The sequence below is a fragment of the Callorhinchus milii genome, unplaced genomic scaffold (assembly GCF_018977255.1).
Source record: "Callorhinchus milii isolate IMCB2004 unplaced genomic scaffold, IMCB_Cmil_1.0 Scaffold1, whole genome shotgun sequence".
Taxonomy (NCBI): domain Eukaryota; kingdom Metazoa; phylum Chordata; class Chondrichthyes; order Chimaeriformes; family Callorhinchidae; genus Callorhinchus; species Callorhinchus milii.
The window spans coordinates 73,297,142-73,318,963 of NW_024704742.1; the positions used below are offsets into that span (position 1 = coordinate 73,297,142).

The following is a 21,822-nucleotide window of genomic DNA, read 5'->3' on the forward strand; positions in this document are numbered from 1 at the left end:
TCTAGATGTCTCAATGGACCGAGGGATATATTCTGTGTTGTCAATTTCTTTGATTCTACGGTTCTAAAGACTGTTAAAATCTGGCCTCCTTTAATATAGTCACGCAAAAATCAAAGGAATTATTTACAGAAAATTCACTGAAAATCAAAAATGCAAAAAATTTGTAAAATCAAAATGAGCAGACAAGGTTTGAATATACAATTGCAGCTGCACACATAGCTTTATTGCCAATGTAAAAGTTTAATTCCTGCAATATCTATACAAAAGCCCAAGATGATTTGCAGCAATTTTAAAACAATTCCTTAGTAATGGATTCATCTGCATCTATCTTGGTCTTTACTTTCTTCCCCACCAGAGCAAAGATCTCTTCAGGAGAAATGCCTTTGGGTTCCGCTACTTTCACAGTCAGCATATCCAGTGTCAGCGATGTTCCTGCTGGAATCGCCACCTTTGCCACCACAGACTTGCCCAGCTAGAGACAAAGGAAAAAGTATATTTTAATCATTTATAAAAGCCTAGAAGATGCATTGGTTGGGACTGCCCTCAACAGTGAAGTAAAATTCTTAAACGTTCATAAAATATCCACAAATCAAAAACAGAAACAAACTCCATTGGAAAAGTGGTAATCTAAGCAGCCTAAAGCTGTACGTACGGTGTTCTTCACATTCAGAACCTTGGCTACATGGTGGTATCTTTCCAATAAAAAGTAGATTCAGCTCAATTTCCTCAGAAATCATGTTTCCTGGTGGATCTAACTACCAAATTATGCCTTTGAAAATTATTTCAGACAATGTAACATTGATCATGATAAATTCCAACTAAAGTTTGCTTCACCATGTTTGTTCAAGAGATGTTGCTCTGCACATTGAAGGAAACACTTGTCACAGCAGAATATCCCGCCACATTACTTGGGTTCCATTTTATTTTAAATTGCTTTTTAGGTCAATGGTTTAAAATGAGTTACCTTGCTTAAACAGTTCTCCTCACAAGGCAGCAAACGTTTGACGGAGGTCCCAAAAGCTCTCTCCACGATGCGGATTGAGCGAACCAGTTCTGTTAGCTCGTTTGGCTCCAGGGATGCTTCGTGATCATTGCCCTTCCAAGTTTTATCCAAGGTTACATGACGTTCCACAACTTTGGCTCCCATAGCTACTGCTGCTATAGTGATAGCAATTCCAGTTTCATGACCAGAATATCCAATGGGAATGTCTGGAAATTCCTTTTGGTATTCCTGAAAGCAGGAAGTTAAGAATACAAAGAAAACAAACCTGAATAATATTCTTAATTTTGACCACAAATGCAACTGACAGTTTGGTCCTGGACCTCACAAATGAGACAAGTAAGTTACAATTGCCTGAAAATGATGTTAGAGAATGCATTTTAGTGATACATGTGCGACTATTTACTGACCGTGATAACACGCAGATTAACATCCTCAGGAGACAGTGGGTATGCACTGGTGCATTGCAGGATGCAGAAGTTTGGATTAATCCCTTTCACAGTCTTGTAAATCTGTCTCACAATTTCAATGCTCTGCATTCCGCTGGAAATCACCATTGGATGGCCTGACATAACAAAATGAGAAGGTCAGCAAACTGAGAACTTCATCTACAGGGCAAAGAACAGAAAGTCTTCAGAAATCATTCACCTTTTTTTGCAGTGGTTTCCAAATACAGAAAGTTATTTGAGTCTGCAGATGCAATTTTCAAGAAAGGCACATTGAGTTCATGAAGAAATTGGACTGCCATCTGTGAAACCGAACAAAGACACTGTACAAACTCAGCGAGACATCACATTCAGATTTTCATTAATGCATTTCCTCTCTTTCAGGCTGAACTATAGGTATTTGCTGCTTCATTTAGATATCCCACTGAATCTTCTCTTCCTAGCAGGGGCAAAGACTCGATGATAAGTGGTTCTTTTTACTTCATTTCTTTCTTTAATTTGCTTTGATATTTGTCCTTGTTTAATATTATCTTCCCAACATTTCAGTTGGCAAAAGCACTGCTCTGGCATACTGATGAGGCATGTACAACAACAAATTTGTATAATTTGCATGTTATACAAAATCCTTCCAATGGGATAGTACTTCCGGTTATCTAAATAACATAGATAAAAAAATTTCCACTGGGGAAATTCCACTTGGTCTAGATCTAGACAATTTTTTCTTAGCATTTCTAAGCACAAATTTTGGACAATTTTTAAATTCAGTCTTAATTTTGAAGCCAGTTTTTTGTTGTACTTAAAATAACATAAATAATTCTTGCATTTGATAGAATCTTTCAGTCTAGAGGATGTCTCAAAGTTTTTCACGGGTTTTTCTGTATGTTGTAGAGGAAATGAATAATGAATTAAGACCAAAGTTATAAATTGTTAGAGATTTTAAACTGTGAAATGCTCAGAACAAGTCCAAGACAAAGGCAGATGGAACTTGTCCCAAGTGCCAAAGGTGTAGCTGGAACTTCTAGCCTCCTTGAATTATCCATATCTATGTGGTTTTAGCTGGTTAGACTGCAACAGTTACCCCAACGCACACTCTGAGGTCCTCAAGCCTTGGCTCTTGATAACCAGTGCCTTACACTTTCCAGAATCAGGTAACCAGGATGTGTCCCTCCAGGAAGAGAGCTCACATTCCAGTCCAACAACCTGTGTCTGGGATTTCCATGTCTAGATGGGATGCAGGGAAATCTCAGCTTGGTTTGGATACACTTAAAGCACGGTGATGGGTTTCCGCATGTGTCAGGTTGACCCCCCCCCCAAAAAAAAAAAATAGTTGGGGCTTCAACTGGATTCCACAGGTGGGGCAATGGGACCATCTAAAAATATACTGTACCTCATCCATGCCGGATGCTGTGAAGAAGATTCCAATTTCGTTGGCAAATCTCTGCAGCTCCTTGTACTGTTCGTGGCTGAACTCCAGGTGAAGCTTGTGCCCCCCGTAAGTGGGTTTCCATGCGTGCTGAGAATTGTATGGTCGACTCAGGGCTCCCTTGTTAAATCTGCACTCCAGCTCACTCTTCTGAAACTTGGCACAGTCAGCCCCACATTCCTGCAGACACACAACACACGCAGCACCACGCTCACTCCACACTCAAAACGGTAGTTTTACGATGCGAGTATTTTATTCTTCGCGCCTGGTGCAATGTGCATCCATCAGAGCCGGTGCGAGTTATTCACTTTAATGGCAGTGTGTGTGCAAGCTGTCCCCCCCCCCCCCCCCCCCCCCACCCCCCTCTCTCTGCGGGTCTCGGGGTGTGGAGAATACACCAGGCACTTGCGGAGGGGCAGTGGTTGCTTTACACTTGACAGATCCCCCTCCCCTCTTCGTTAAACCAAAACCAGAGGAGGAGGGGGAGGAGGACACTTACCTGAGCTATTGGTCGAAACAAAGCATCTGCAGCCACAGTCAGGTTTATTTAAGCACTTTCACGGCGCGGGGAACATCAGTGGATGTAACTTCCAACATTTTAATATAAACGCAACGCGAAGTATCTGCAGACGCTGGAAACGTCGGAACAAAAAAAAAACCCCAGAAGTGGTTGGGAACACTCAGCAGGTCAGGTGTGGGGAGAGGAAAGTGAGTGGCAGTCTTGGGGTCCACGATCCTTCGTCAGAACGGGGTCTGGTCCAGTTCAGGCGAAGGGTCGTGGACCCCAAACACTGACCCACTTTCCTCTCTCCACACCTGACCTGCTGAGTGTCCCCAACCCCTTCTGCTTTTGTTTCCACGTTTCAAATGATGCTTTCAGGATTTTTTATATTTTTTATTGGGTTAACGATTATATGCATTTGCTTTTATGCATAAAACCAACTAAAAAACAAACACACACACACACAGTGCATAAACCCGCGTGTCCGCGTCGCGCAACTATCAAACTGATAACGTTCTCACGTGGATTTATTTATTCAATTGCGGTGAAACACTTGTAGTGGCAGCACCGGTGACTGACATTGCTGAGGGGGGGGGAGGTCCAGATCTACACCGAGGTGGGGTTTGCCCACTGGGAAATTGTTTCTCTCTGTTATTCAGATAAACAGAGGTACTGTCCATCCCATGTGACGGGTGTTATATAAAATGCTCATTATTGTGGTTGGTGTACGTGCTGTGAATTGCACCTTGTGGTGTGTGTGTGTGGGGGGGGGGGGGGGGGGTCGCTCCATGGACGGGAGGGCTTGCGGTCAGATTGCGGATGCAGGACCGCATTGCCTTCTCTGCACCGGTGGGGCTTCAGCAACTGGTGAGGGTGGGCGGGAGGTCCCCCCGCGGCCGCCGAGCAAAGCGCATCGGCCGTGTGTGGATGGGCAGCTCCGCCGTGTGAGCACTGAGCGGCTGCCAGTCACAGCGGCGCTCAGCTCATCAGCCCAGGCAGGGGCAGGGCAGGGCAAGGCAGGGGCAGGGCAGGGCAGGGGGGCCGGGCCAGGCAGGGCAGGGCAGGGCAGGGGGGCCGGGCCAGGCAGGGCAGGGCAGGGCAGGGGGGCCGGGCCAGGCAGGGCAGGGCAGGGCAGGGGGCCGGCCAGGCAGGGCAGGCAGGGGGGCCGGGCCAGGCAGGGCAGGGCAGGGGGGCCGGGCCAGGCAGGGCAGGGCAGGGGGGCCGGGCCAGGCAGGGCAGGGCAGGGCAGGGGGCAGGGCCAGGCAGGGCAGGGGGCAGGGGGGCCGGGCCAGGCAGGGCAGGGCAGGGCAGGGGGGCAGTGCCAGGCAGGGCAGGGCAGGGCCAGGCAGGCAGGCAGGGGGGCAGTGCCAGGCAGGGCAGGGCAGGGCCAGGCAGGGCAGGGCAGGGGGGCAGTGCCAGGCAGGGCCAGGCAGGGCCAGGCAGGGCAGGCACAGCACAGCACGGCCGTGATTCATTTTTCACGGATGAGGTTGTACTTTGGTCATATTGTCTTCAGAGAGAGGAGAGCAGTCAGAGCGGCATCGGGGGTGAGGACAAGAGATCAAGTTGAAGCTGTTTTTAATTCGAAGAGAACTGTGAGTCTGATTTTCTCTTTCTACGGACAGATTAACCGTTTGTAAACATATGCTGCGAGTCGTTAGTTGCGGTTTAATTGTGTTCATTCGTTAACTTCACCGTAAATACACTGAGATGGGGAGTCCCTAATGCTTCTGGTCGGTGCTGTGATACCCATTAACTTTGTTGGCATCGGGTTATGATATAACCACCTGAACAGCGGTGCACATCACAAGGAGCGACACACACACAGACACACACACACACAGACACACACACACACAGACACACACACACACAGACACACACACAGAGACACACACACACAGACACACACACATATATATATGGAGAGAGACAGTAAAAGCGTTCAGGGGAAACTCGAGACTTTTGCAAAGGGAAATAGTTCTGTCAAACTGGAAGAGGAAGATCCCGGTTTGTAAAATTTGTACAAAATTGTTTGCAAAATGCAAACCCAACGGGGGCTCTATTTTTCATTCGTCAGGAAAATCTGAGATGCATTTACCAGGATCATTATTTTCTTGCACGATTACTAATCCAACTTGATTCAAATCCGCTGGACTATTCAGATAATAGATACACAGACAGACCGTATATATTTTTCAACTAAAAATAACCAGAGTTAGCAGAGATGCCACTCTTCCCGCATGTTACTGGTCAGTATTCTTTGGGGACTTTTTTGTACGTTGTATTCAACTTTTTGGGTTCCTTGTTCTAACGCATTTGCCAATCCCTCGCCCCTGAACATCATACAGCACTTACCCAACAGATGACTTTCAAATACTGTCATCAAATGCATTTATTCCTGATGTAATGGACAAATACTGCATTAGGTTCACCTACACATTACACGATCAATACACATCACTCGAAGCGCTTCGAGATATACCGACGCGCCAAAAAGCGTCCTTAAGGATCCGAAAAGAAATGGAAGCACCAAATGGAAGGATCAATCCTGAAATTAAATGGAAGGGTTTCAACGTAAGAGAAATTTAAGGATTTTGCTTCTCGTTCTTATGCAATCCGCCAAGAACTCCGACATCTGTTTCAAGAAGAATCCTGAAACATGTCAACGAAATTTTCGGCAAAGGGGGGTGTGGGGGTATTTGCATTCTCATGTGCAACTCGTTAAAATGGCAATTTTTTTTTTATCCCAACATATGTCATACACCAGGCTGACATAAACCACAGGGGAATCACATTGAACTATGGTACAAGGAGGGGTAAGACTGAAACGAATTTACTCGGATCATTATTTTCTTGCATGATTACTGATGCAACTTTGCAAAATTCTCTCTGCTGTTCAGATCACAGAGAGAGAGAGAGATTTTACATAGAAAATAATGTGAGCAGCAGAGATGCCACTCTCTCCAACCGTTACTGGCTGGTATTCTCTGGTGACTTTTGGAAAGCAGTCGTGGACAGGACTGCGTGTGTGTAAAAAAAAATTGCATTCAAACACGAGGCAATTGCGTTAGGGCGATTGATCTACAGTCAAAAAAAAAAGAAGAGCACGTTTGGAAGGAGATTAAACGTCCCTTACAGTTTGGACCTAAAGAGAATAGGTGAAGTGTCTGTTGGAGGCGGGAGCACAGGAGGCTCCCCACAACACGGTGGGTGGGTGGGTGGGTGGGTGTGTGGGTACCTTGGCCATCCGGATCATCTTCTTGGCTATCTCCAGGTCTCCCTGGTGGTTCTGGCCGATCTCGGCGATGATGAAGCAGGGCTGGTCCCCGCCGATGGGGCGCCCCGGGCACAGCTCAAACTCGCGAGGCATCTCCTGTCTCTGGTCCGGGCTGACTGGGTCGATAGCTGGGACTTTGCGCCAGAAAAGTAACCCAAGTCCCCTGTCGTCACCTGAGAGCCACGCCTCGCATGTGCAGCTGTGCAAACACACACCTCCCACCCCTCCCTCCCTCCCTCCCTCCCTCCCTCCCTCCCTGCCCAACACGTACAGCAGGTGAAGCCAACATTAGAGCTGGGATCATGGCTTTGAGATCAGGATGTTTGCTTTGTGTTGGGAGATTATGGGAACCCTCTACTGTGAGGCGAGCAGTTCCTGGAGGAGAGCTGTATCGCTGCAAAAGTCCCCAGAGAAACCCACCTTAGGCTCATAAAGACATCCTGAGTCAAATATTGGAAACATGTTCCTGTGTCTGACCTTCTCACCACTTGGTTTCATGTGTTTGAATTCAAACATTCTCATCTGCAAGTTGGGCACTGGGTCACCTTATGGTCGTCATATGTCAATGAAATACATAAACTTCTCATAAAAAGCCAAGCACCAGACTGACTGTCAGGAGATATACTCCCATAATAGCCTGCCCAACATCTCACACCCAGCATGCTGGACACACTGGACACTGTTTGGATTTGACAACGTGTTAATCCGTACCAAGAGATAGCTGCAGGCCGAGAGCTAAAGATTATAATAATGATACTAATCCTTGCCTTTGATATACCAAGACATTATCATGTCTTCAAGATGTCTCAAAGCGCTTCACAAAATATACTGTAAAGTGAATTGACCGTATTTTGCGGACAAAAACCCGGCAGCCGATTGCACACAGCAGTGTCCCACAAAGAGTCGTGGATTTGAGTGACTGATTTTTTTTTGATTGAAGTACTACCCCCGGAAAAGTGATCTGCCAATCGACTAACACCCGGGTTCCTACTTACTGCTAGGAGTAAGTGGAGTAAGGAAACTTGCCCAAGGTTTTGCCCTGCTGGGAATCAAACCCAGGTCTCACACATGTGTGACGTGTGCTCTCACCACTGAGCTACAGGATTCCACTAGTTAATCCCAAACAATTCTGCACCAGCTAAATATCAGCAAACTGAGGTGAACATTGTCTCAGCTCGGCGGTGAGTGACAGGGTTCTGGATCTCCCAAAGTGTGAGTCCTGGAGTTAAAGTGCCACTTCAGCCATGGTGTCCTGTCTTTATAATAATGTTACCAGCTGACTGAGGAGAGGTCTCAGCAGTGAGGAGGTTGGTGACCATTGGCAGAAAAGTTGTCAGTTACACCTATTGTCTCAAAAGATAGTATGAATGCGTACTAATGTCGTTCCATTTCTACGCTCCCCCCCCCCTCTCTCTCTTGGTTGCGTCTCCATATCAAACGTTATTTTCAAGAAGATTCTCACTGCCCCCCAGGAAGAGATAACTACTAGTGACAAACAGAGGGGGAGCTCTGATTGCAGAAATTACAACTGACAAAACCATACTCTACTAATGAGCTCACTTTAGCACTGTCCTTTTCCACGTAGCTAGTCCAAGGCTGAGTCATTTGGTATAACGACAGACTTGGATCTGCCACGTAGATAAATAGTATGATAGACAGCTTCAATACCTGTGAAGGTTGTTGATGCAGTTGAAATAATTGCCTTTCAATTAAAAATACAGTCAATTGACTTTACAGTATATTCTGTGAAGGCTTTGAAACGTCTCAACGACATTTTTAATTGAAAGGCACTATATCAAATGCAAGAATTATTATATATTATAAAAATACAGAAGAAAGAGTGCTAACTGTGCAGACTGCCCAACTGTGTATTCCCTGTTCCTGCTTTACATTTAAGGCGCTCTATAAATGTAATTTTGTTGTTGTTGTTGTTTTCAGTCAAATATAATAATAATAATAATAATCCTTGTATTTGATATTGGACTTTATCACGTCTTCGAGACTTTTCAAACTGCTTCACAGAATATACTGTAAAGTCAATTGGCTGTATATTTTGTGGACGAAACACGGCACCTAATTGCATACAGCAGTGCCTCACAAACAGTCGTGGATTGAAGTGACCAATTTTTTTGAAGAAGAAATTATTACTCCCGAAAAGAGATCTGCCAAATGGGTTCCTACTTATTGCTAGGTAAACAGAGGCGTATGCAGTAAGGAAACTTGCCCAACATTTCATCCTGCCGGGAATCGAACCCAAGTGCTCTAACCACTGAGCTACAGGACTCCAAATATTCTACTGATCTCAAAGCATGACAAACAGGGAAACAATTTGAAATAAATGCCTTCTTCAAAACTAGTTTTACAATTGATTCAATTCATCAATATCTTTGTCCCTAAATATTTAAAACATTGGAACTTTTAGAATGAAGCAACCATTTTTATACAACTTAGACAGATTAAATATCTTTTTCCATTATAGAAGTTTTAAGAGGGTGTATTTATGGAACAGCCAGTTAAATAAGTTAACACCATTAAAATATCACAGAACAAAACAGGATTTGAATATTATCTGTTGTACTCATCAAAATTACTGTCAATCTTTATAACTCCAACAAAGGTAGCCTTTAAACTTTTGGCCCACTCTGTTTGCAATCTCCTGCAGTTCTCATCTGCTCCCTCTCTCCACTTTGCTGACTCAGACCTGTTTATGCCCTCTCCACCCTATTTGTGGGTGAGCATTCTCTCTCTGGAACTGTTTCCCTAAACTCTTCTTCCTTGTTCCCTCCAATTCTGCTTTCAAAACCCTTTGTTTCAAGACCTATTTAAAATCATATATCTTTGACTGCACCTTTGGTTTGCTTATCCTGCTTATGTTGCTGTGCAAATTGTCTCTCGTGTTTGCCAACACAAATAGAGTCACAGAAAAACGGACATCTCAACGACATGATAAGGTGCTATATCAAATGCAAGGATTATTATTATAATTATTATTATTATAAAAAAGAAATACAGTTATGCTATTCCCCAGATTGGTAAAATATTTTTCTGTATCATGCACATTGCTACATAAAGGTGTCTTACACAAAACATCCTGTCTCTGTGAACTTGATTATCTCTCTGTCTGAACATATATCGACTTGTAAGTCAACAATTTCATTTAAATTAAATAAAAATAAATATAATCTAAATATTAAGTCAACAATTGGTTAAGTGCTCTGAGCTGCTAACCTGCCACTATAGCGGTACATTATTATTGGTGGTGGTGTTGGTCCAGGAGGCCTGGCGAGTGGAAAATGTCACTCTGTTATTTGAGAAAGATGAATCTCTAAGGAGTTTTTTGGAATGCTGAATGGGTAAACAAAATAATCCGCCCTTGCCTTAAACTGTTTCTATGTTGCTATGAATGATTCCAAGCTGATACAACAATGATCCCTGAGACTCACCAAACCTGTGCACAACCAAAGTTTCTGGTTTGATCCCCAATTTTCCTACATTCCCCACAGCTGATCCCTGACTGGGACAGCTTTCCTAAAGAATTACAAATTATAGAAACATAATGAAGGATACTTCTGTAGTTGAGAATATTCTTTGATTGATCATCATATGTAACAGTTGTATCCGAGACTTGAAATTTCACCTAGTGTTAGCTTTAAGAGCAATTTGTCTCAATTGCTCCAGGACGCCACTCCTTGTGAAGAAGAAATATAATCCAAGTTGTTAACAAAAACAGCCAAGAACACTCAGCAGGTCAGGCAGCTTCTATGGAGAAAGGAAAGTAAGTCAACGTTTCGGGTCCACGACCCTTCGTCAGAACTGGAGGGGTGGAAGATAGAAGCGAAATTAGTGAATTTTTCCAGCTCACTACGAGAGCAGGAAACAGCCCCAACACAGTTGCCGATGTACCTGAGGAACAGGTCAGGGAAAGGACCTGAGTAGGCCCGGAACAAAGCATATTCCAGGTGGCCAACAAACAGGCAGGCATAGCTGGAACCCATAGGTTCCCATAGCGACACCTTTCACTTGGAGGAAGTGATTGGAGTTGAAGGTGAAGTTGTTCAATGTCAGAACAAGTTCAGCCAGACGGAGGAGGGTGGTGGTGGATGGAGACTGGTTAGGCTGCTGCTTGAGGTGGAAGTGGAGGGCCTGCAGGCCATCCTTGTGGTGGATGGAGGTGTAGAGGGACTGAACGTCCATTGTGAATAAGAGACGGACAGGGCCCGGGAACTGGAAATTGTTGAAGTGGCAGAGGACGTCAGAAGAGTCACGGATGTAGGTTGGTAGGGCGTGGACAAGAGGAGCAAAAATAGAGTCCAGATGCGAGGAGATCAGTTTGGTGGGGCTGGAACAGGATGAAACAATAGGTCTCCCGGGAAACTCCTGTTTGTGGATCTTGGGGAGGAGGTAGAGGCGGGCTGTGCATGGCTGGGGTGCTATGTGGTTGGAGGCTGTGGGGGGAAGCTCCCGAGAGGAGATGAGGTCATTGACTGTCGCGGTGATAATGGCTTGGTGTTCATTTGTGCGGTCATGGTCCAGGGGAAGGTAGGAGGATTCGTCAGAGAGTTGCCGTTCAGCCTGTGCCAGGTAGAGGTCCTTTCGCCAAACGACGACAGTGCCTCCTGTCAGTGGGTCTGACAATAATGTCAGGATTGGTCCTGAGAGAGTGGAGTGCAGCACGTTCGGAAGGAGAACGATTTGAGTGGGAGAAGGGAGTGGAGAAATAGACACGGCTGATGTCACATTCTGACGAAGGGTTGTGGACCCGAAATGTTGACTCACTTTCCTTTCTCCATAGATGCTGCCTGACCTGCTGACTGTTCCCAGCGACTTCTGTTTTTGTTTTCAGATTTCCAGCATCTGCAGCATTTTGCGTTTTAATCCAATTTGTTGATGTTTTCAAATTAAAGATGATAAGAATTGTCGGAAATTCTTAAATTCAGTTTTAGTTCTGAAGCAGGTTTTACAGTTCTTAAAAAGAACCAGATTCCAGCTCTTGGTGATATCATTTGAGACATGGGGTCAACTTCCATCTGCATGCGGATGACACCCAACTCTACCTTTCTGCCTCCACCCTTAACTCCAGGACCACTGCTGTCCTGACAGAATGTCTGTTAGACATCAAATGCTGGATGAGAGCTAACTTTCTTCAATTGAACATCAACAACAACAACTTGCACTTATATAGCGCCCTCCACTCAGGGCAGTGTCTCAGACCGAGGCCCTCTTGATTGGCTCCCATCAGCGCCTCCACACCTCAGGCGCTGACAGCATCACGATCCATGGTTGCACACTAACTAAGTCAGTTCGGAACCTTGGCGTCTTGTTTGACCCTCAACTATCCTTTCTACCTCACATCCGCGCCATGACCCGCTCTGCCTTCCCCCACCTCCGCAACGTTGCCCGGCTCCGCCCATCTCACACCGCAAGCCGCCGAAACCCTCATATACGCATTCTTACATCAAGGCCTGACTATGTAAACTCACTGCTTGTCGGCCTCCCCAACACCTCCCTCCATAGGCTGCAGATCATCCAAAACTCTGCAGCCCATGTCCTCTCCCGCACCAGGCTCCGTGACCCTATCTCACCCATCCTCACCTGACTCCACTGGCTTCCCATCACACAAAAGATATAGTTCAAGATCCTGGTCCTCACCTTCAAAGCCCTCTATGGACTCGCTCCCCCTACCTCTGCAACCTCTAACGCCCTACCATCCTGCCTGCTCCCTCTGCTCAGCGGGCTCCAGCCTGTTTCACATCACCCACCCCACCATTGCCGGGCGGGCCTTCTGCCACTCTGCCCCACCCTCTGGAACTCCATCCTGCAGTCCCTCTGCCTCGCCCCCTCCCGTCAAGACCTATTTCAAGACCCTCCTTTTCAACTGTGCTTTCGATCACTGCTTCCCCCCCCCCCCCCGCCCTCCAGCCTCCCCAATCCTGACCCCCAGCTCGGGTCTAAAACACTGACTGTCCTGAGATGTCCTCCCGACGTGAAAGGTGCTATACAAATGTAATTTTGTTGTTGTTGTTGAGAATGAATAGAAGAATTTTCCATAATTCTTTGTGATCTTAAAAATTAAGACTAATTGGAATTCAGGTTCCATCTGAAGACTTTCTTCTTCGACTGTGTTTACGGCCACCTCTCCCCTACCCCAGGCTCGGAATCAGGCTCCGCCACTGGTAAGTGCTCTGCGACTCTACCCTCCATAGAGGTGCTATGTAAATACAAGTTGTTGTTACATGAATCCCTGCTCCCAGTGACTGGTCTCCCCTTCCAGGTCCTGCTGATGAGCCATGCTGGGTGTGGTGTCATCAGCACTGCCCTGGAATACTTCAGATCTGCCTGGCTCAGGAACTGAGCTATCGAGAACCCCAAAGAGGGCTGGCTCATTTCTGGCATTCTATTGCCAAAAATGTCATGTTGGAGCGATCTTGGATAGCTTGCTCCCCAAATCTAAACTGCATGTTAAATCTTGCAGAGATATGCTTTCAAGCAGTAGAAACCCTGTGCTATCAATACCAAATGTGGGAATTGAATGAGATTCTTGGACTATGGGAGATGGAACTTAATGTTAGATTAAACTCATGAAATTGGGAAAAAGTTGAAGGTATCTTTTACGCTCAACAACATAAAGCCATTCAATGCTGGTCTCATATATCTGGGTGCTCCTTTGTCATCTCTTTTGACAGGATACAAGATACCGTTTCTGACCTTTAGTCTGCAGCTCCTTTCTCTTTTTCTTTCTTGGTCATAGCTTTTGTCTATTTTATTAATAATACTGCCTCTGAACTTTTTCCCTATGTTGTTCTATTAAAATCAAATCTCACTCTTTTCTACTTTTAACTCATTCTTTAACTCATTCTAGATCATCAAAACTTAGAACACTTTACATATATAGGAACAAAATTAGACTATTCAGCCACCACTATTTCATTAGTTTGTGACATTTGGTGTCTTTCTGATCCTTTTCTTCTTAATCCTCAAATATGTCTGTATTTCCCTCATAAAATGTCCTCCTGTTGGGTTGGAAGTTATGGCCAGTAGTGGAATTAACCACTCGGTTGTAGCCTGGGAAAAAAGGTGTGGCCATGAAAGATCAGCTTATCCTGTTTTGCGGAATTTTAAATTCGGAACTGTAAACAGAAGAACCAAAGTCCTTGTATTTTATATTTTAAAGCTTGTTTACTTAATAAGGCAGAAAGACATATAATTTTTCATTGATTCAATAATCAATTACAGTAGGTAGGGTTATGAAAGATAGTATTGGCTGTTGACGCTCAAGTATAGCAAAGTCACTGTAATGACTGTATCAAAAATCACAACTTCTTCATACGCAGTAGGCAAACATTATTTCTCTGAAACTGGAACACTGGTAATAGTGGGTGTTGAATCAAAGGACCAAAGTTGAATCTTTAGCAGTTACCTTGTTACATTCATCTCGCTTAGATATAAATTCTCCAATTCAGCTCAATTTAATTAGGCTTATAATGTCTACAAATCATTTCAATATTGGCTAACAAGCACAAGCAACCTTCACCCGATCAAAACAACCAATTTATAATCAAGATTGTCATTCCACAGGTCAACTTGATGCTAGCTAACAAGCATAAGCATTTGTAACTGAACTAAAGCAATACATTAAGCGATAATATATTTTTGATCACAACACTCCCGATGCTTCAGATGAGATGTTAAACCAAGATCCTGTTTGTCTGTTCAGGATGATGTTAAAGATCCCATGGCACTTTTTGAAAACAGGAAGTACTATCTCTTGAGGTCCTGGCCAACAATTATCCAAATAAAATTGGCCATTCACTTCATGCTTGTGGGACATTGCTGTGTACACAGTCATTACACTTTACAATATATCCTATGAAGCACTTTGAGTCACTTCAACAATGTGACATGTTGCTATATGAAATGCATATATAAAACAAAATCTGGTTAGGTGTCACTTACAACACATTTACTTGATTTCACATTTTGACCTTTTTATTGTTTTGAACTTTGAAGCTGTCATCTAGGTTTATCAGTGCCGCACATAGAGATTGTGAAGCATGAATGAGAGGTATCACATGGCAGAAATAAAACACTGAGAGGCATCACGCAGAGAAGCACATTACAAGTAAAAGAAATAGTGGGAGAAAAAACATATAGGTAAGTTAGCTTTTCTAAGGCGACATGGAGAGTGGGGGAGGGGGAAGTAAATGAAATAAATGGTGCTGTTCATAATATTCACACTAATTTGTGTCCTTATTTGAGTTAACAAATTATTATTTTCTTGATAAATTTAGGTCTCTATAGAATTGAATGCAATTTCTCCAATAAAATCAGAATGGAATGCAACTTTGCCAATAAAATAAAGAATTATGTTATGTAGGCCTCTTGTATTATACTTTGACTAATTGTAGGTTCATAGAAATGCACCTTAGAAGCGATTATTTGGTCCACTGAGTTTAAAATGGTGCTCTCCTATTCACTAGAAGTCTAATCCCATTCATAATAGTAATCCTTACTTCCCTGTTCCTTTTCTCCTATCTCTTTATGTTGGTTTACTTCAAATGATTAAATAATCTCTTCTAAATGTAACAGCAAGTGACTCGAAATTCAGCTGTGCAAAACATCACCTACCCTTGTTAACAATTTACCAACCAGTAGGAATAATGTTCCACTTTTACAACTTCGCTGTTCCAGTGAAAACCAACCCAATATTTTATCTAACCCTTGTCCCATCCCTTCCCACCTACATCTGCGACTCTTCTGACACCCTCCACCACTTTAACCAATTCCAGTTTCCTGACCCTAACTATCTCCTTTTTACGATGGACATTCAATCCCTCTACACCTCCAGCCCCCACCAGGCTGGCCTGCAGCCCCTTCACTTCTTCCTGGAACAGTGGCCCAACCAATCTCCATCCACCACCAGCCTCCTCCACCTCACTGAACTTGTTCTCATTTTGAACAACTTTTCTTTCAACTCTACTCACTTCCTCTAAATAAGAGGTGTCGCTATAGGAATCTACATAGATCCTAGCTATGCCTGCCTTTTTGTAGGATACTTTGAGCAATCTTTATTCCAGTCCTTTTCAGGTCTCCTCCCTGACCTATTCTTCTGGTACATTGTTGATGCTGCTTCCTGCTCTTACCTTCAGTTGGAAAATTTCATTAATTTTACTTCCAACTTTCACCCCTCCCTTACCTTCACATGGTCTATCTCTGACTCTTCCCTTCCCTGATGTCTCTATCTCCATCTCAGGGCATTGACTATCCATTGATATTTACTACAAGCCCAGCAACTCCCACATCTACCTCAAATACACTTCTTCTCACCTGGCTTCCTGTAAGGACTCCATTCCCTTCTCCCAGTTTCTCCGCCTCCGCCACACACGCTCTGACAATTCCACCTTCCACACCAGAGTTTCTGAAATATCCTCCTTTTTCCTCAGCCAAGGTTTCCCCTCCCCCGAGGTAGACAGGGCCCTTGACCGTGTCCATCCTATTTCCCGCACCTTTGTCCTCACCCCTTCCCTTCACCCCCAGAACTGTGATAGGGTGCCCCTAGTCCTCCAGCGTGATCCCACCACAAAACACATTTTTCCATCCCCTCTCCTCTTCACATTCCTCCGCCTCAACTATCCTTTCTACCCCACATCTGCGCCATGACATGCTCTGCCTTCCTCCACCTCCGCAACATCGCCTGGCTCCGCCACTGTCTCACACTGCAGGATGCCGCAAACCTCATACACTCCTTCATTACATCGAGGCTCGACCATGCAAACTCCCTGCTTGTCGGCCTCCCCAACTCCTCCCTCCACAGGCTGCAGATCATCCAGAACTCTGCAACCCATGTCCTCTCCTACACTAGGCTCCACGATCCTAACTTTGGCCTCATTAATATCTTGTATATTTTGCATCATGTTCTGACTTTTGTATTCAGTGTCCATATATGAACCTAAATTGCAGTTTTTGTGGCATGTTCTATCTGCACTATGTCTTTAAACGTCTTTGTACCTACTCCTCTAGAACTGATTTATCCTCAACATCAATGAGCAATAGACTATTTAGAATCTTTGTTCTTTTTCTGAGAATGTACTTCACATTTCTCAACATTAAACTGCATCCACTATCTTTCTGCATGCATTGCAAAATGGTCTATGTCAGTATTTCTCAAACCATTGACAGCAATGACCATGGAATCATAGAACCATGGAAAATTATAGCACAGAAGAAGGCAATTTGGCCCATCATGTCTGCTGGCACTTTTAAAAAGCAATCTTTCAGTCCCATTTACCTGCCTTTTCTCCATACTTTCCCAGCTCAGTTTCTTGATAAAACGTATTGGAGCATTACTAATTGAGCTCGCCATGAAGTTATAACACGGAACAAGATCAAAGTTATCCTGCTTGGCTCCCACCAATGTCTCCTTACTTCTGGCTCTGACCAATTCTACCTTCCCAGTCCCTTTCTCAAACTCAGCCAACCAGTGCACAACCATGGTGTCAAATTCAGTCCTTAGCTCTCCTTGCTCGCTTACATATGGTTTCTACTTTTTTTAAATCTCTGCTACACCACTCGCTTGCATCCCTACCACACTTTAGATCTCTTCGGAACCCTTATCTACGCCTTCGTCACCTCCGGGCTGGATTTTTCCAATACATTCCTCACTGGTCTGCCTAACTCCATAGTCCATAAACTTAAATTTATTCAAAACTCCACCACCCACGTCCCCATCCACACCAAAGTCCATATGTCTATGACCCCATTTCTTGTCAGGCTCCACTGGTTCTCTGTTTTGCAGCAGATCGATTTCAAGATCCTCACCATCACTTACAAATCCTCTTTGCCTCTCCAATCTTTTCCTACCCCAATCCTTTGGTCGTTGACATGGGTTTGACGTGCACCCCTCCCCCTACCCACATCACTGTTAACTAAGCTTTCCACTTCTACACCCTAACCTTTGGACTCCCTCCCTTGACCCTTCCATCTTGCTCCCTCTCTGTTTTCAAAGTCTCACCTGAAACTTACCTTTTTTACCAGTCATGTTACTACAATGGTGCAAGTGGTACAGTCATGTCAGGGCCCACGAGGTGATGGGGGCCCAACCCAGTGGAGACGCATGTTCTCTCACACCTGGTTTTGATAGAGCTGAATCGCACATGCACTTCACAGGGCAAACATTTGCGCGCTACCTCGTGTGAAGGGCATTATATAAATGCAAGCTGTTGTTGAGAGAGAGAACATGAGGGGGCGGAGAAGGAAACCAAAGTTTTAGATTCTTGCTCCAGGGCCTTGTTAGGCCACTATTTTTGACCCTATCTCTAGTGACCACCCCGTTCCCCCCTCCCTCCTGCTTGGTGTCCATCCCACCATTGCCCAGCGCTCGGAGACATTCTCCTATGTGAAAGGCACTATATAAATGTAAGCGGTTGTTTTCTTGGATTGACCCTGGTCCTCACACTGAGGGATTGAGATACACTGGTGGATGCCATCTCGCAGAGTCTCCTGCATTCCACATCAGGCTGCTGTACCCCGCAATTTGCCACCGTCAGCAATGGTAAGACATTATTTTCCTTATGTAGGTTTCCAAATCATTAAAACGGATGCCTGATTTATTTAGATCCATCCCTTTAGCCATGCCCCAAGCGGCTCAGACTAATCGATTCCCCCCCCCCCCCCCCACAGCCCTGATGTTGGGTGTGTGCCTGGCTGGGGGGGGGGGGGGGGGTTCGGGCATCACCACGGACGGATCTCTGCTTCTGGTGAAGGGGTATCGCTGTGCGATGATGAGAAGAGGCAGTGGTGGCCCTGTTAGGATGGAGGTGTCCTCGGGCGGGGACCAGTGATGTGGTGGAGGCTGAGCAGGGAGGGAGCTGCAGTGAGTGCTGGATGGCGTGTGGGCTCTGTCAGTACTGACGTGTTGGGTTGCAAATCCCCCCCTCAGTTTGCCTGCACCTCGCCCTGTGGTTGCCACTGCTCTGCCTGCGTGCGCTGCTCTCTCCCCCCCTCTCTCCCCCCACCCCCCCCCCCCCCCCACCCCGACAAGACGGGCAGACAGGACCATTGAGGTCAGGGACGGCCACAGGACATGGAGTTCGGGGTCGGGAACGGTGCGGTCCCTGGAGTCGACGAGGACCCGGCAGCCGCTTTCCTGGCGCAGCATCAGGATCAGATCGAGGGGATCGAGGGCGAGGAGGGTCTGGAGGAGCCCCTCCACAGCCTGGGCACCGGAGGTGAGCACCGCTGGCACTGCCCGCCTCCTGCCTCCCTCCATCCCTCCCTCCCTCCCCCTCCATCCCTCCATCCCTCCATCCCTCGCTGGGGTGGGCAGCATTGTCTGCTCCTCTGATCCCTGATGTGATGGCACCTTCCCTGTGCGGCCCGGGATGATCCGTGTCGCAGTGAGACAGGTGTCCAGGAGACAGTGCATCGGGGAAATGCATATATATATATATATATTATATATATATATAGAGAGAGAGAGCTCCGAAGCCATGGGTTTCCCCGGGGACAGCCGGAGCCCTTTGCGCAGTGTGTCCGCGACTCCACAATCTCATCAGCGCGGATTAATGTGGCGATTAATCGCCAGAAGCGATTGCATTCAATGATGACACACACAGGAGGGGAAAAAAAACCCTAAGGGACCCCCAATGGCGCACCAATTGTGATGCAAAGATAAACGATCAGCATCCGACACACCGGCATTTTTTCTCGTTGGTGGTTTTGCAGTACAATTTACATTGATACGGAGAGGAGTGCGACAACCAGATGGCTGCCCCTGAGCCACATAGTGACAGATGTTCTGGTGAGCTTATCACTTGAGTCTGCATCACATGCTGCACAGAAAAGCAGGTCAGATTCCAGGTGATCAGAATGTGCAGCTGTCACCTTCAGGCTCCTGAGGCTGGCGATGGCTTCCTCTACATTTTTACAAAGATCTTTAAATTTCATCAGATTTTAGGGTTAGGGTTGCAGTACCGGAGATTGTTTTGGCAGTATCGGAGATTGAACCGATCTGTTCCTTTAGTTTCGATGCTGACGGTTTGGTAAATGTTTGAACTTCTTGCAGCCCTGATCTGTTAAATGTTTCATTTTAATCCTTACGTTTGATATAAGAGCGTTTTTCACATTTTGGGGGACGTTTCAAAGCCCTTCAAAGGATATACAGTAATGGGCATAGTTTGAAGCCTAGCATAGCAGCCAATTTGCATCCAGAAAGGCCCCACAAACAGGCATGAAGTGAATGACCAATTTGATGTGAGGAATTGTTGGGCAGTGGATGGGGCAGATGGGGGAGTAATCCAAGCCGAGAGGATGGCAAGAGAAAGGGTTGGGCAGAAGATCAGAGAAATATGGTTATGGCTTACCATGAGGGCTTGAAATTGATCCATAGGGAGATATGGAGCCAATGGATGAGGACTGAGGTGATTGGTTGTGTAGAGTTTTGTGTTGGTGAAGATGCTGGTGGTGGAATTGGAATTTATGGATTGTTGTGTTGTTAATTTAGTCTAACATTAGGACAGAGGTCTTGTTGTATGACCAAGTATTATATTTCCCAAGTGACAGAATTAACTGGGAACTTGTATAGATTATCATAGAGATTTGATAGGACCCAGGCCCAAAGGAAGGCTGAAACAATAAATGTCCACTTTATATCTCTTTACTTATTGCCTAAATATGCACATTAGTCATTAATGATGTGCATGTTTGGCGCGTATATAAAGGTCTTGGCATGCGCGTTTTGTTGCTGACCCTCCCAAAATGCTCCTGCTTCTACTTCCTACCTTTTGCTACCCACACTCAGTTCTTCTCTCCTCCTCAACCCTCTCCCATCTTCTCTCCCTTCTGGACCCTTCCACAGCTTCGCTCTGCTCCAGCCTGGGAATCCTTCGGGTTGTTCCAGCCCACTGCTGGTTGTATCAGAGCAGCCACCCTGACTGCCCCAACCCCCACTTTCTCCGCAAGACCTGCCTCCCCCTGCCCCCGACAGGCAATCCTTCCCTCACCCACATCCTTCCCAACTCCGCCCTCATTCTCGACAGTCATTCTCCCCCCACAATGTACAACCCTCCCAAACCCATCCCCCCTACATCCTCCCTCACCAGCACCCTTATTCACATTGCCATCCAAAATAACATTGCCCTCTCTAACAAAACTCTCACTATCTTAAGCACTCTGAGACGCTACTCTGTGCAAAGGGCACTAAATAAATGCAAAGTGTTGTTATTGTTGTAGTACCCTTCAGCTAAGTTGAAGCTAAAAATACTGGAGAGGTGCCTGGGAACTGAAGAAAAGCAGATGTTACTCCTATTTTAAAAAATGGTAGCAAAAGGGACCCAGGAAACTACAGACCAGTGAGTTTGACGTCCATTGTGGGTAACGTTTTGAGGACTCTTATTAAAAACTAGCTGTACTTGTTGCAGCTACATTTGCAACCAAAAGATCCAATATGGAATGTCGATTGACACACGGACAGACATTTTATCTTTATCTATACTCCCGTGGGGGGACTCCTTTTGGGAGGACTCGGCACTTTAAACATGTAATTTTGTTGTTGCTACGGCTTAGCTTCGTATGTGTTCTTTATTTTGTTCCCATTGCTTAGCTATGTGTGTGCTCTGTGACGCAAGATGCCACAGCGTCACGGTCAGCTGGCGCAGCCACCAGGTGTAACTGCAGTGTATGCGTACATACGTAGGTGCTCTGTGACGCACGATGTTACAGCGTCACTTTGACTTGGCGGCCACCAGGTTTAACTGAAGTGAAAAATGCAAAACTGAAAATAACTCATGAACGATTGGAGATTCCCGAAAACAAATATGCCCATGTCACTTCCAGGGCAAGACCGTTCCGATGAGGTATAAATCATGTCACTATGTCAATTGGTTATTGAGATCCTTCTTGAAGCGCAGACAGATATTGTCATTTTATTAGTATAGACTAGATAAGATCAAGGAGCATCTGGACAGTAAATCAATGATAAAAGATAGCCAATATTGGATTATGAAGAGAAGATCCTTCCAAGCTAATTTACTTGTTTTCTTTGATTGTGTGACAAAGGAGCTTGATAAGGGTAAGGCAGTATATTATAAGGGTAAGGCAGTATATGGATCTCATTAAGACCTTTGGTACAGTTTCTCTTGAAAGGCTGGTACTGAAAACAAAGAAAGTGGGAATCAG

The 21,822-nt window shown here is 45.4% G+C and overlaps 2 protein-coding genes across 4 annotated transcripts in view; one reads left to right on the top strand and one right to left on the bottom strand.

Annotated features, from left to right (window-relative positions):
- Window positions 1-251: 251 nt before the first annotated feature.
- On the bottom strand, window positions 252-6,764 carry LOC103177633 (sialic acid synthase-like). Its single transcript, XM_007891881.2, has 6 exons — window positions 6,613-6,764; window positions 2,834-3,049; window positions 1,649-1,748; window positions 1,411-1,565; window positions 965-1,231; window positions 252-472 (listed from the first exon to the last, which is right to left on the bottom strand). Exons 1-6 carry the CDS (start codon window positions 6,742-6,744, stop codon window positions 290-292), a joined length of 1,053 nt encoding a protein of 350 aa, XP_007890072.1. The 5' UTR covers window positions 6,745-6,764; the 3' UTR covers window positions 252-289.
- An 11,917-nt stretch (window positions 6,765-18,681) lies between these two features.
- The window catches only part of LOC103177725 (clathrin light chain A), a 46,170-nt gene continuing 43,029 nt past the window's right edge, over window positions 18,682-21,822 (top strand). For all 3 annotated transcript variants that reach the window (XM_042338871.1, XM_042338918.1, XM_042338935.1), the window contains exon 1: window positions 18,682-18,875. In XM_042338871.1, coding sequence (XP_042194805.1) covers window positions 18,731-18,875 — 145 coding nt within the window. In that variant the 5' untranslated portion in view covers window positions 18,682-18,730. The remainder of the gene's footprint in view (window positions 18,876-21,822) is intronic.

Excerpts from the sequence above, each read along its gene's own strand:
- LOC103177633 (XM_007891881.2), bottom strand. The coding sequence starts at position 6,744 with ATGCCTCGCGAGTTTGAGCTGTGCCCGGGGCGCCCCATCGGCGGGGAC. Across the intron at positions 1,232-1,410 it reads TTAATCTGCGTGTTATCACG|GAATACCAAAAGGAATTTCC; the intron begins GTCAGTAAATAG and ends TCCTGCTTTCAG. Across the intron at positions 473-964 it reads AGGAGAACTGTTTAAGCAAG|CTGGGCAAGTCTGTGGTGGC; the intron begins GTAACTCATTTT and ends CTTTGTCTCTAG.